This window comes from Capricornis sumatraensis, chromosome 21 (assembly GCF_032405125.1).
Source record: "Capricornis sumatraensis isolate serow.1 chromosome 21, serow.2, whole genome shotgun sequence".
NCBI lineage: Eukaryota > Metazoa > Chordata > Mammalia > Artiodactyla > Bovidae > Capricornis > Capricornis sumatraensis.
Genome location: NC_091089.1, coordinates 60,287,607 through 60,302,684, shown reverse-complemented (window position 1 = coordinate 60,302,684; position 15,078 = coordinate 60,287,607). Strand labels below are relative to the sequence as shown.

General features: G+C 44.6%; 1 protein-coding gene and 1 long non-coding RNA gene across 2 annotated transcripts in view; one reads left to right on the top strand and one right to left on the bottom strand.

Annotated features, from left to right (window-relative positions):
• Positions 1 to 219: 219 nt before the first annotated feature.
• Positions 220 to 5,502, bottom strand: LOC138097402 (uncharacterized). The gene is made up of 3 exons (XR_011146496.1): positions 5,256 to 5,502; positions 1,622 to 1,661; positions 220 to 452 (listed from the first exon to the last, which is right to left on the bottom strand). It is a non-coding gene; the product is annotated as an uncharacterized lncRNA (long non-coding RNA).
• A 5,926-nt stretch (positions 5,503 to 11,428) lies between these two features.
• The window catches only part of ALPK2 (alpha kinase 2), a 122,862-nt gene continuing 119,212 nt past the window's right edge, over positions 11,429 to 15,078 (top strand). The window contains exons 1-2 of the mRNA XM_068993670.1: positions 11,429 to 11,438; positions 11,608 to 11,725. Of these exons, the coding sequence (XP_068849771.1) occupies positions 11,429 to 11,438; positions 11,608 to 11,725 (128 nt within the window). The remainder of the gene's footprint in view (positions 11,439 to 11,607; positions 11,726 to 15,078) is intronic.

Genomic DNA, 15,078 nt, shown 5'->3' with positions numbered 1-15,078 from the left:
TTCGCCAGGGGCAACCAGATTACAAGTTCCTTGTAATTTCTAAAGTCACTGTGTGTATAAATAAGCATATTATAATACTTATTCTTCCTTTTTTCACTATGCAAGTGATAGAATAACACTCTCTTTTATAGTTTATCTTATTCAACAATGTATTTTGGAGATTATTCCATATTAGTACATACAGAATTGCTTCATTCTTTAAAAAAAAAGGTTTACATATTTATTTGTTTTTATTTTTTGGCTGCGCTGGGTCTTCATTGCTGCATGCAGGCTTTCTCTAGGTGTGGTTTCTGGGCCTCTCACTGCGGTGGCTGCTCTTGTTGTGGAGGGTGGGTTCCAGGGTACTCGGGCTGCAGTAGTTGTAGGATGTGGGCTCAGTTGCTGGGGTTCACAAACTTAGTTGCTCCATGGAATGTGGGATCTTCCTGGACCAGGGATCGAACCAGTGTCTCCTGCATTGCAAAGAGGATTGTTTACCCCTGACCACCAGAGAAGCCTTATTCTTTTTTTAATGCTCATTGCCCCTAGAAATTTAAATTCTATTGTGTAGATGTACTGTAACCAGGTACTATCAGTGGACATTTAGGGCACTTTCAGTCTGTTGCTATCACAAGCAATGCCACAGTGAATATTATTAGCTGCTTGTGTGTCTTCTTATCTCTATTTTTAAAATTAACTATATTGAGGGATATTTTACACATCGTGCAGTTCACTCTAAGTGTTCGATTCAGCGATGTTGTTAAATTCATCAAGTTTCAAAACCATTGTTATAGATGAGTTTTAAACCATTTTTTCTCACCTACCAAAGATTCCTCATGCAGAGCAGTTGGAGATTCCTTAAAACACTAAAGACAGAGCTACCGTATGATCCTGCAGTCCCACTCCTGGGCATATATCCAGAGAAAAACATGGTCTGAAGGGATACGTGCACCCCAGTGTTCACGGCAGCACTGTTTACAATACCCAAATGTCCACCGACAGAGGAAAGGATGAGGAAGACGTAGAGAGAGTGTGTGTGTGTGTGTATCTATACACACACACGTACACACACACGTACATAGTGCAATCTTTTAAAAGATCGTTTGATGTGGACCATTTTTTAAAGTCTTTATTGAGTTTGTGACAGTATTGCTTTGTTTTTATGTTTTGTTTTGTTTTGTTTTGTTTGGTCTCAAGGCATGTGGGATTTTATTTCCCCAACTGGGGATTAAACTCGTAACCTTTGCACTAGGAGACACTGGAAATCTTAAACACTGAAAAGTGTTTCCTTAAACACCAGGAAAGTCCCACGTGCAATAATATTAGGCCATTAGAAAGAACGGAATAGTGCCATTTGCAGCAACATGGATGGATCTAGAGATCGTCATACTGAGTGAAGTAATTAGAGAAGGACGAATATCACATGATATTGCTTATATATGGAATGTTTAAAAAAATGAACTTGTCTATTATTAACTTATTATTAACAAGTGAACTTATTTACAAAATAGAAACAGACTCAGACTTAGGGAATTAACTTATGGTTACTAAGGGGGAGTGTTGGGGGTAAAGATAGTTAGGGAGTTGGAGATGGACAGGTACACACTGCTATATTTAAAATGGATAACCAACAAGGACCTACTGTATAGCATGGAGAACTCTGCTCAATATTCTGCAACAACCTAAATGGGAAAAGAATTTGATAAAGAATTAGTTCAGTTCAGTTCAGTTGCTCAGTCGTGTCCGATTCTTTGCGACCCCATGAACCGCAGCATGCCAGGTCTCCCAGTCCATCACCAACTCCCGGAGTTCACTCAGACTCACGTCCATGGAGTCAGTGAGGCCATCCAGCCATCTCATCCTCTGTCGTCTCCTTCTCCTCCTGCCCCCAATCCCTCCCAGCATCAGAGTCTTTTCCAATAAGTCAACTCTTCGCATGAGGTGGCCAAAGTAGGACTTTCAGCTTTAGCATCATTCTTTCCAAAGAAATCCCAGGACTGATCTCCTTCAGAATGGACTGGCTGGATCTCCTTGCAGTCCAAGGGACTCTCAAGAGTCTTCTCCAATACCACAGTTCAAAAGCATCAATTCTTCGGTGCTCAGCTTTCTTCACAGTCCAGCTCTCACATCCATACATGACCACAGGAAAAACCAAAGCCTTGACTAGACGGACTTTTGTTGGCAAAGTAATGTCTCTGCTTTTGAATATGCTATCTAGGTTGGTCATACCTTTTCTTCCAAAGAATAGGTATATGTATAACTGAATCACTTTACTGTATACCTGAAACTATCATAACACTGTTAATCAACTATACTTCAGTATAAAATAAAAAATTAGAAAAGATTCCTCATGCACATTTATTGTTAAGTGGTGTTCTCCCCACTCCCCACCTCCAGCAGCCACTAATCTGCTTTTTGGTCTCAACAGCTTTCTTAGGATATTTTGTATAAATGGAACCGTACACTACGTACTGTCTTGTTTCTGGCTTCTTTCACTGAGGATAATGAGAGCGCTTTTGGGGTTCATCTGTGTTGCGCCATCCTTGTTTGCTCCTTTTTATTATCCAGAGTGTTTCATTGTGTGGCTGCACCACAATCTGTCTATCAATTCACTAGTTGTATATTTAGGTTGTTTCCATGGACATTTAGGTTATTTCCAAGTTTTGATTATTATGAGTAATCTTGCTAAGAATATTTGTGTGCAAGTCTTTGTGTGGACGTATGTTTTCACTTCTCTTGGGTAGATAGATGCCTAGGAATGGAATTTCTGGGTCTTCTGGTAAATTTATGTTTCAAGTTTTTAAGAAACTTCCAAGTTGTTTTCCAAAGCATCTGTACCATTTTGTATTCCCACTAGCCCTGTTTGAGGGTTGTTTTTTTCCACCGTCTCCACCCACATTTGACTTTCTGCTTTGTAATAGCCATCCTAGTGGGTGTGAAATGCGATCTCATTGTGGTTTTAATTTGTATTTCCCTAATGAGTAGTGCTGTCAAGCATCTTTTCATGGGTTTATTTTTTATAATTTATTGCCTCTCCTTCTCACATACAACCCAGAACATCTCGCCCAGGAAAGGGCACAATGCTTGCGCTCCAGCAAATCTGGACTCATAGCCCAGTCCTGCCACCTGCAGTCAGGGAGGAGTTAGGTTTGTTACATCAACTCTTGGACTTCCCAGGTGGTGACTCAGTGGTAAAGAATCCACTTGCCAAGCAGGAGACGCGGGTTCAATCCCTGGGTGGGGAAGATTCCTTAAAGAAGCAAGTGGCAACCCACTCCAGTATTCTTGCCTGGGAAACCCCATGGACAGAGGACCCTGGCGGGCTGCAGTCCACAGGGCTGGAAAAGAGTCAGATACAACTTAGCAACTAAACAGCAGCAAAGCTTCCAAGTCATTGTCTGTGAAAGGAGAAAGAACGCATCTGGTGGTTTAACTGTGAGGATTAAACGAGACAGTGGGTGTGAAGTGCCCAGCCTGGGGGCTGACACCCGGAAGGTATCCGAAACATGTTGTAATTGTCTCTCCCTGCCTGGTTAGCCTCCCCCTCTCCCTACCCCAAATTGCCAGAGCCCATCTCTGTGGGCTGCTTTAAGATGGTTCTTTTCTTTATCTGGCTGTGCCGGGACATAGCTGAAGCACAGCGGATGTTTGGCCTTCATTGCAGCACACACGCTGTTTCCGCTGTGGCATATGAACTCTTCTTAGTTGCGGCATCTGGGATCTAGTTCCCTGACCAGGGATTGACCCCGGGCCCCCTGCAATTGGGAGCCCAGAGCCTCAGCCACTGGGCCACCAAGAAGTCCCCAGAACCCATCTTTGGGAAGGGTGCTTTTCCCTAACAGGGGACTGGGTGACGGTGGGTGCAACATCCAAATCAGGAGTCACCGACGACGGCAGGTTCAGGAACCCAACTGCTGTTGGATTAGGCTGGGTCATCGGGACTGACGCCTCCTGTCCCAGTGAGAAAGCTCTGACAGCTGGTTTTGCTGCTCGCCCCAGAAGAACCAGGTGCCCCCTCTCTGCATGTAGGCTCAGAGCTCTTCCCCGACCCCTTCAGCCTTCCTGCTGACAGCAGCCACGCCACCGGCTGCCTGTGTGGGGGCAGACTAGCCAAAATACAGCTAGGCATCAGTCAAGGGCTTTAAACATCCAAAGAGTCCTCCTATCACCTCCTAGCTGTTCTCCAGCGATGTGAGAGGACGATGTTTATAATTTTGCTGATGTTGAACCCAAAGCTCTTGGTAGCACTTCATACTTAGTGTTTGGTATGCAGTTCAGAAGAGCTTGCACCGACTCAGTTTTCCTAAAAACTAAATGAGACAGCTACTGGTATTCTCATCATTTTACAGGGGAAAGACCTGAGAAAAAGAGAAGTTAAGCTAGGATGTGGCAGAGCTAAGATTTGAGCCCAGAAACCCGGGCCCTTCATCACCACATCCTTCTCCTGTTCTGTTAAGGGTGCTGCCTATCCTGGCCTATCTATCAAAATGGAATATGCAAATGTTCTTATCCAGCAGCTACACTTCTTGTATTGAGTCTAGAGAGCCACTTACCTGCCTGAGGAGGCATGTTGCTATTGTTGTTTAGGCGCTCAGTTGTGTCTGACTTTTTGCGACCCCATGGACTGTAGCCCACCAGGCTCATTTGTCCATGGGATTTCCCAGACAAGAATACTGGAGTGGGGTAACATTTCCTCCTCCAGGGGATCTTCCTGACCCAGGGATCAAATCTGAGTCTCCTGCCTTGCAGGCAGATTCTTTACTGGTGAACCACTGAGGGAGCCCAAGCAAGCATGTACCAGGATGTTTTCTGAGACACATTTGTAAGTCTGAAACACTCCAGCCAAGCTACTCATCATCAACACAAGAACAGACAGACTAAACATGGTATTGCTATTTTATGCGATACTGATATCATCAAGCATTAAAAAAAAAATGACGCAATCCATAGTGGATTGAATTGACCATGTAAGACTGCTGAAACTTGGTAAGTAAGGTAAGCTAACTGCATGGCAAATATGTACAATTTAATGACGTACATACAATAAGACTATATATGTATTTGTGTGTGTGTAGTGTCTAGATGACTGTATGTGTAAATGGATAGAAAAATGCCTGAAAGGAAAGCAAGTCCTTCCTCTTGGGAAAGTTCTAAGATGGAGGATAGAGTTTGTGGGAAACTATTTTTTTGGGTATATTTTACAGAATACAAGTGTCTGCATTTAGACTCTGTCTAATTAAAGGTAAACAAAAATTTTAAAACAGAAACCAACTTACTCTGGACAACACAGCTGAAATAACAGAAACGTGCAGATCTTGTGTTCATTCCAGTTGCCATCCGATCGCTCCAAGGCTGTCCGTGAACCACACCCTGGCCCCCTCTGCTAATTTCAGTAATTCATTAGTTGTCCATCTCTAGCAGAGAATGATAAATCTGTCTTCAAGGGTTCTCACCTTCAGAGAACTGAGGAAACACGACCCACAGCCTGACTTAACCGTCCTTTCCTTAACAGTCGGTGCCCCATGGCTGGGACACATGGTGACTGAACCAATTATGTGAGTCAAGTAGGGTGTTTGTCAAGTGTTGTAAGCTGTGGGACTTTGCTGTCGGGGAGCCGTCACCTGATTTAGAAATCATGTGTGGCAATAAGGTCTTTGACATCACCCCAACTCTTAACGGGCTTTCCTGTGGCTCAGACAGTAAAGAATCTGCCTGCAATGCAGGAGAGCTGGGTTCAAGCCCCGGCTCGGGAAGATTCCCTTGGAAAAGGGAATAGTTACCCATTCCAGTAATCTTGCCTTGAGAATTTCAACTCTTAATAGCCTGATCTTGTCCTTTCTTCCCTCTCCCTCCACAGCAGTGACCCCCTGGGAATGGGAATAGTCTTGTCTTGTAAATTACTATTACAGGTGAATATTATACCAGGAGAAATCTTTAGACCTTAATTGGCATATCACTTTAAAAAAATCATCATGGTAACCCACAGCAAAAAGGAAATTGATGAGTGAAGTCTCTCCTTAAAGTCTACTGATTACCATCTTGAAAACCAATTATATAACAGATTCTTCCTTAGACTATTTACATATATTATTCTGATCCATAGAGGATTAAGTGCTTTATAGGCAATAACTCATTTAATCTTCACAACAACCTCTGAAGTATATACAACAATTATGCCTCTGTTTTATAGATGAGGAAACTGAGGTAGTCATGACATGCTTATTGAGTTAGGAAGAGGTGGAGTCAGAATTTGAACCCAAGGTATCTGGCTCTAGAATTCTCACCCACCTATGCTATGTTGCCACTCAGAAGTGACAAACGGAAAGGTTAGAACTAAAACTTCTGACTCCGAGTCCACTGCTTTTCTTGGCTAACCCTAATTATATGCCATGTCCAAATCAGTATACTAGGTGGAGATCAAAAATATGTAAGTTCTCATCTTTGGAAAATTTATCACACCAGAGATAAATACACAAAATATATTTACGTGGAAGACTCTGTCTCTAAATGTCTACTGTTTGTGTAAAGCGAAATGTTATTTCCAAGCATGGGGTCCTCCACGCAGGATAGATTTGGCAGCGTGATGCTAGCACTGTGCCCAGAGGACAGAGTGGGGTGGGTTCTTGGGTGCAGACAGACTGGTGGTTTTACGGCTGCCTTGAAATGTGCACTGCACGGCTCCAGGGTCATCTCTCACACTGAAGACGTCAGCCCGTGTGGCTGTGATGGGGGTCCCAGGGGAGTGACTGCTGCAACTGTGTGATCTTGAACACATTGCTAAGCCTGAGTCTCGGATTCCTCATCTGTAAGATGGAGAAGGAAATGGCAACCCACTCCAGTAGTCTTGCCTGGAGAAGCCCATGGACAAAGGAGCCTGGCAGGCTACAGTCCATGGGGTTGCTGAGTCAGACACGACTGAGCAACTAACACACACACATAAGATGTAGGTGGTATTAATAACCTTTTATGTCACTTAAAGGAGATTAAGTGACATAACATACCTGGTGACTAACCAAGTGTTGAATGCCGACTTGTACTGATGAATCCGTGCTTGCTCAGAAATGCCAACCCACTTGCTGCCCTCCCCGGGGCACCTGCCTGCTGCTCGGAAGGAACGGTAGTTTCCCGGTTTCTCCTGGAAGAAACATGTCCCACCTGGTGATTCCTTTGTATTGAGTCAACTCCACTTTGGGGAGGCAAACATGCATGAACACTGTTTTGTTTTTTTAATTGTCATCTTTCTTGAGTTTATTTTTAAAAAAATGTATTTATCTGGCTGCACCAGGTCTTCATTTCAGCATGCAGGATCGTTAGTTGGGCATGTGAACTCTTAGTTACAGCTTCTGGGATCTAATTCCCCAAGAGGGGATTGAACCCGGGGCCCCCTGCATTGGAAGCGTGGGGTCTTAGCCACTGGACCACCAGGGAAGTCCCAGATGCACACACTTCCTGAGTCCAGTAGGAATCGACTTTGAAAGAGGTGGCACTGGCTGTAGGCTCAGTTTTCTCTCCATCTGGGCTGTAGCCGCCCTGTCATCCACCAGGAAGCAAGGTTGAAACAGCTTCTGCGCTCCCTGGGGCACTGGCAACCTCTGCAGATTTTGACTGTGACCACCTGGGGGAGCATACACCTGGCATCTTGTGAGTAGAAGCCAGGAATGCTGCTAATGCCCAGGCCTGCCCCTGCCCCCATAACATTTCTGGCCCTAATGTCACCAGTGGCCGGTGAGAGAGCCCACCCAAGGACCCCCAACCTGCCCACCAGCATGACCGCAACACCCCGTCTTCCACAGGCCAAGGGACCTCATTTCTTCTCTCCCTGAGGGCCACTCACAGGCGGTGGGACTTCTGGAATTCCTGAGAAACATCAGAGATGTCCCAGAATGGATGGTGATGTTGGGGATTGTTATTTTTCAGGCTCATGTGGCATGAAGGGATGGCAGACTCAGGAGGGCCTCAGAGGCGCGCACTTTGTTTTTTATCTACGTTGCTTTCCCAGAAAGTTCCCGAGAAGTCCGACGCCGTGCTTCGTTGTATAATATCGGGTAAGCATCTCTAGCTCTTCACCCTCTGAAATCTCCGTGCAGACCAGGTTTCTTTGGCTCACAAGGGCACTGTTAAAAACATCTCCTGGGAAGTTTAGGTCTGAGTAACTGATTGAGCAATTAAATCCTTATGACTTCTCTTTCCAGAAGATCTCTTCGAGTACATTTCCGGACACGTTTTGGTGACCCTTCTCCATGTCCTGTTGTGATTCTTGTTTAAGCAACTCCCACACTTGTCCTTTTTTTTTTTTTTTTTTCAGATAATCCACTCAAATTTCCTGTGGCGCGTGGGAAGGGTGTGAATAACTTCACTCTAGACAATGTACCTAACTCTTCTTCATCACCTTTTACTGATATCCCCACCTAGGCTAAATTCATCTCCCCACTGTCTGCCTTTCTCAGCTCTGCTGGTCAGCGGTGAAAAGGTTAAAACCAATACAAACACGCCCAGTGGAGGGAGAGTGAGATCAGGAGCTGGAATTCCCCGTCTGGAGCATAAATAACCCAGAGCTGGTCCACAACTTTCACCCTGGGAAAAGGGATCTATTACTTATTTATTTATCTTTGGGCTCCACCGCACGGCATGTGGGATCTTAGTTACCCGACCAGGGATCGAACCCATGACCACTGGCAGCATGGAGTCTTAACCACTGGACCATCAGGGAAGTCCCCAGGATTTGGTATTAAAAGAAAATAGAAGGAAAGTTGTTGGGCAGGGAAGCAGTATTTGGTACCTTGTGAGTTGTTTTCTTCTCTTTCTTGGATTATGTCTACCCTTGAAAATATGGAGGCACTGGTGGTCTTGTCTAGAGGATGAAAGAAAACTTTTCACCCCTTTATCCCTTTTTCTAGGTCCAGAGATGGGAAGAGTCAGTCTCTAAAATGGCTCTGGTTCCTTAGCAGAAGTTGCAATAAAATCTCACCTTCCAGTCTGGATCTTTGGGTATAGGACTGGGCACCTGACTCCCCAAGCCAAGAGGACAGCACCCCCTCTTTCTTGGTGTTTGTCCACAGCCATCCAGATAGAGAGACGGGCTCAGGCTCACTATTGAGCCTTCAGAATAGCCCCCTGTCTCCCTAGGAAGCCGAAGGTTTGGATGGGCCCTAACGTTGGATACTGGTCCCCATACACATAAGTCAGATACTTGTGAAATGTTCTGCAGGTGGCTCTCAATAAGCGACCTGCAGGTAGGCTTAAAAACAAGGGTATGATTTTTGGGTGAGGTTTGCAGCAAGTAGAGGGTGAAAAGAGAACTACCCACTAGGTACAAGATACCACTTCCCTGTGCAAATATCCTCTGGGGCCAATTATTCAGCTCTGTACCACATGAAGAGAAAAAAATGGTCAGTCAGTAGGAAGCCGGGGGATTCAATCAGCCCCGCTTACGCCTGAAATGAAACACTGGAGCCCGAGAAATCAGAATGAGTCACCCAGGCTCAGCTTATGCATACTTGCCATCATGGCTTCCATAAATTCAGGAACACACCAGGGAGGAGCAATTAAATGCTTCCTAAGAAGAAATTCGGTAAAACTGACCCAAAGGGGAACACAAGTCTGATAAGAACAGGCAGAAATGAAATATGATCAGCAGCTTCCTTGATGGTTTTTCAGGGAAGCTTTTTTTTTTTTTTCATGGTTTAGTCATTTGCTTGAAAGAGACTCAGCCAAGCAGCTGCTGGAGATGTCCCTGCGTGCAGGCTTGTCTGCTGCCTGCGCCAGGGACTGATACCTAGTCGGTCTGCCTGCCTGGAGGAAGAGGAGGTGGGGAGCACAGCGGGGAGACCCCAAGTTAGAGGAGACATAGAGAGGAGGGCCTCCCTGGTGAGAAGATATTGCTTCCAAATACCAGGTTTTCCTCCAGTATAGGTGGCACATCTAATATGTTTTCAATGACATGGGAGCTAGTGAGAAAGCTCTGGTACACACTGGAAACCTTCCTGCCCCATCTGTCACAAGGGGGAATAAATTCCACGAGGTGAATGGAATTCCTGAGGGGGTTTACCAGATTAGCCCATTAGCAGTCTATCCGGTTAACGATCACCAGGGGAAGGGTGAACCCCTTCTGAGGGGGAAAGCGTAGGTCCATTTCTGTGATAATATCAGTCACACGTCCTCACGGCACCAGCCTGGGAAACCTACATTCCGGACTCCTTCGTCCTCAGGAAGACATGGTTTTAGCTCATCTATTTTGTTCTTTGCTTTTTCGTACCACAATATAAATCAACTCTGAGCACCATTAAGGTATAATTTTCAAAAGGTAAAGTGATTCCCACGCAAATATGGAGTGAACGACGAAGATTTTATTCCATTCTTTTTCTTTTTTTCAGGAACTATTCTTCCATTATTTCACGTGGAACATTTTTTTAAAAGTCTTTACTGAATTTGTTACAATATTGCTTCTGTTTTATGTTTGTTTGTTTGTTTTTGTCCAAGAGGCATGTGTGATCTTAGTTCCCTGATCAGGGATCAAATCTGTACCTCCTGCTTTGGGAGGGGAACTCTGAACCACTGGACCACAGAGAAAGTCTCTCAATTCTTTGAATAAACAGAACCAGAAAATATCAAGGCCTGGTCAAAGCGCATTTGAGAAATTGGGTGTAGGCAACTTAATAAACGAATGTTAGGATAAGATTGCTGAGTTAGATAGAATGTTGGTTATTGTTCTACATGGCCATAAACTGTAGTTTGTGGGGTTATCATGTCTTCTATGTGGAGATTATTTGCATCTCTGTTGCATAAAAATTCAAAAATTTATATGTAACTTCAAGTCTGGGGATTATAATCAATAGTAATCATTGATGAAGCAGAAGGCATTTCCCCTGGATAACTCTGAGACGGACCTTTGTCCCATGTGACATTGAAGCAAGATACCATCCACATTTTCGCCTTATTTTTAAGTTGTAGATAATTTTTCTTAATAGCTTCTTTAAAAAAAAAAATAGTAGCTAAGGACACTCAGTCTTTTAGAAAGTTATTTATTTATTAGTTTATGGCTGTTCTGGGTCTTCGTCGCTGCACAGGCTTCTCTCCGGCTGCAGCAAGCAGGGGCTCCTCTCTAGCTGCCGAGCAGGCTCCTCATCGCGGTGGCCGCTCTTGTCATGGAGCACGGGCTCTAGGGTGCGCGGGCTTCGGGAGCCGTGACCTGTGGGCTCAGTAGCTGCAACTCCCAGCCTGTAGAGCACAGCGTCCATAGCTGTGGTGCATGGGCTCAGTTGCTCCGAGGCACATGGGATGTTCCTGGACCAGGGCTTGAACCCGTGTCTCCTGCGTTGACAGGCGCATGCCTTGTCCCTAGGCCACCCGGGAAGCCCTCTTAACAGCTTCTCGAGATTTGGAGCAGCACTTTCCATGTTGCGTGCTCCCCTGCCCCCACTCCGGCCCAGCATCCTCTTAGGCACGTAACATGCCCAAGAGTGCTTGTTGAAGGAAGTGTTTTTATCCATGAGAAGAAGCTTTTCTGGTTCCCCAATGACATGTCCATCATGCTTATCCTGATTATTTATCATCCATTCTTATTCATAGCTTTATGACTTTCCAAAGAGACTTCACCTAGTAAGAATATTCTTATTTCTTTATCATCAGGCCAGCCCAAGCCAGAGGTAACTTGGTATAAGAATGGTCGAACCATAGATGAGTGTGGCAGTGTCTCCAGTTACGAATTCTTCGAGAATCAGTATGTTCATGTATTACACCTCTATTGGTAAGTGGATGTGCCTAGGCGGACTGTTGACTAAGCTCCCCATGTTCTGTCGTGTGCTGGTTACTATTGGGTAAGGTCAAAAGATTGGCTCGTGTTTGTTTTTTGAGTCCCGTTAGATGCTATGGACAGTCATCAGCCACAGCCTCCAGCAATTACTGCTAAACTCTGCCTGGTAATTCATCACCCTCCTCTAATTGCTGCCATGGATGGTACATGGTGGCCCAACCATTTCCATTCATTGAATAAGCTCTTTTAAAAGTCTTGTCCTCTCTGGAAAGTTAAGAAGCACCGTGAGATTTCATTATCTGTCATCCAGCATTTCTTGTGTAAGAATGAAAGGAAGAAGTGATGGGCCCGGATCCCGCAGCAAGTTGGTGGTGGAGTTGAGGCTGGAAACCGGACCTGCTGGTCTGGTTTGAGGAAGTGGTGTGGCCCAGCACACCGGTTTCTCATTCTTTTTCGTTCCCACAAGAACTGTGTGGTTGGGGTGAAATCAGGAAACGTTGTAGGTGAAGTGGAGAAAAGGAGAACTCCTCTGGTGGAAGCTGAGTGGCTCTTGTTCCCCAGTGCAGCCAAATCGGTCTCCTGTCCCTTACAGTGGCTCTGAGGAGACCGAGGTCTGCAGGTGTGGCATGAAAATGACTGAGAGGCATGGGTGTGTGTCAGTAGCCTTGGAGCTGAAAACAGCAAAGTGAAGGCTTGGGTTTGCATTTTAGCTCTGCCATTTTCGGGCTGTGTGACCTTGGCCAGTTACTTCACCTCTCTGAAACTCAGCTTTTTCATCCTCCAAAGGGTGGCTGAATGCATGAAATGATGTAATGCTTGTAAAAGGCTTGTTATATAGCAGTTGCTCAATAACAGCTTTCTTGATCTCTGACCTTTGCTGTTGTTTCAAAGTAAGGTCAGAGGTCACTTTACCATGATTGAAATGCTTGACTCAGCTGGCCTGCAGCCCGTCTAACCTTGTGTTCAAGACATCCATTTATTTGTTCATTATTTAATTTTTTAAAAATTAATGTTTCTTTAAAATTTTTTCTAAATTATGAAAGTATGATAACACATTTATAGGAAACTTGGAAAATACAGAACAAGTTATATATAGTTTGATTGTATATTACAGGTTTTTTTAAAGTAGATAAATTAAGATTTTTACTCAGGAGTTTCAATGTCAAACTCCCCAAAATTAATAGAATAAACAGATAGAAAAATAGAAGGATATAGTAGACCTGAAAAGCACTATGAGCCAATTCAACATAGTTAAGATTTTATAGTTTTCACACAACAGCAGGATACAAATTGTATTCAGGTTCCCATAGACTGTAAACCAGGAGACACTGGAATAATATATCCAGGGACATAAAACAATGCAAATTTGTAACATGTAAAAATTTCATGGTCCAAAGATAATGAAATCATACTGAGTCTGTTTCCTTATCACTGTGAAATTAGGTTAGAAATCAACATCAAAAGATATCTGACAATAAACCACATTGTTTCAAGTGCAGCATGACATTTACCAAGAGAGACTTTAGCCCTTGAAAGCCTCAGGTTTATTATTTAATTTTAAAATGATATTCAGACTTCCCTGTAGCTCAAATGGCAAAGAATCTGCCTGTGAGGCAGGAGACCAGGGTTCGATCCCTGGGTTGGGAAGTTCCTCTGGAGAAGGGAATGGCAATCCACTCCAGTATTCTTGCCTGGAGAATTCCATGGACAGAGAAGCCTGCCTGGTGGGCTACAGTCTGTGGGGTCACAAAGAGTCGGACACGACTGAGTGACTAACACACACAGTAAATGATATCCATCATGCAGCTACTATATGGCAGGCATGTAGCTTAATGCCTGCATCGAGGGGAACAAAGTGAATATTGCTTGGAAAACCTCACGTCTGTCAAGGAAGACAAGCGGTGAACAAACCATGCCATCTCCCCCTCTCGACCCAAGTACTGGGAGGCAGCCCACCTGCCACGGACTGGGCTTCCTGCCTCTTCATTGCAACTCCGTCAAGGCTCTGCTCACCCTCCTACGCCAACTTAGAATCTACCTGTGTGCCGTGCTCTGCTGTGCCTAGTCGTTCAGTCATCTCCGACTCTTTGCAACCCCACGGACGGTAGCCCGCCAGGCTTCTCTGTTCATGGTGATTCTCCAGGCAAGAAGACTGGAGTGGGTAGCCTGTCCCTTCTCCAGAGGGTCTTCCCGACCCGGGAATCAAACCAGTGTCTCCCGCACTGCAAGCGGAGACAATTCTTTACCAGTTGAGCTATGAGGGAAGCCTGCTGCCTGTATGACTCGCGGGCAGTTCTGTTGCACATGGCTCTGTCCAGCCTCAAACATCCTCAAACATCCTCATCTCCTTTGCACAGGCCTCCCGTTGGGTGCTTATTTCCTGCTCAGGACTGATGATTGCTCAGTAGGCTGTGTTCCTTCCCGCTAATGGCAGGAACTCACTGTTTCATATTAACACATCTATGTGTCTATCTTATATATATTTGCAGTTGTGGTTATTAGTTTGTTTATATCAGCATTGGCAAACTTTATCTATAAAGGGTCAGATAGTAAATACTTCTGGCTTTGAAGCCCAGACAGTCTCTATCACAACCCTTCAACTCTGCCATCATAGTGCCAAAGCAGCCATAGACCAAAAAAATGAAACAAACAAACAGAAATCCCCCAAAGAATCATGGTTGTGTTCCAATAAAACTTTATTAGTAGAAGCAGTTGGGAGCCAGATTTGGCCCGTGGACCATAGTTTGCCAGCCCCTGGTTGAGATAGTAAGATCCTTCAGGGCCTACATAATGTACTTCGTATGTATTCCACTCCTACCTTTGAGCCTCTGAGCACTCAACACGTTTCTTGATTGATTAATTTTTGGGTCTTGCACTAAACTAAAATATTACACTCACTTTGTAACCAGAAGAGAAGCTCAATGTGTATTCTTTTACTGATGGAATACCATTTAGGAATTGAGATTTGCTAATTGCTGTTTGTAGAGGCTGAGGAATATAGACAAACCAAACATTTTGTGGGGTGTTAGAAGTTGAGGGGTAGCCAGGCTGAAACCCAGGGGCAGACGGATGGGTCACAATGGGAGAGACACAACACAGGAAAGAGAAAGTTAGCCAGGGAGCTGGTGCTATGCTACATAAAGGTCAGGGCTCTCGTTCTCTGCTCTGAAGGTCAGCAGGGCGGTGATTCGCCCTAAAACTGAAAAGTTTAATAGAACTGGACATGGAACAACAGACTGGTTCCAAATAGGAAAAGGAGTATGTCAAGGCTGTATATTGTCATCCTGCTTATTTAACTTATACACAGAGTACATAATGAGAAATGCGGGGCTGGAGCAAGCACTAGC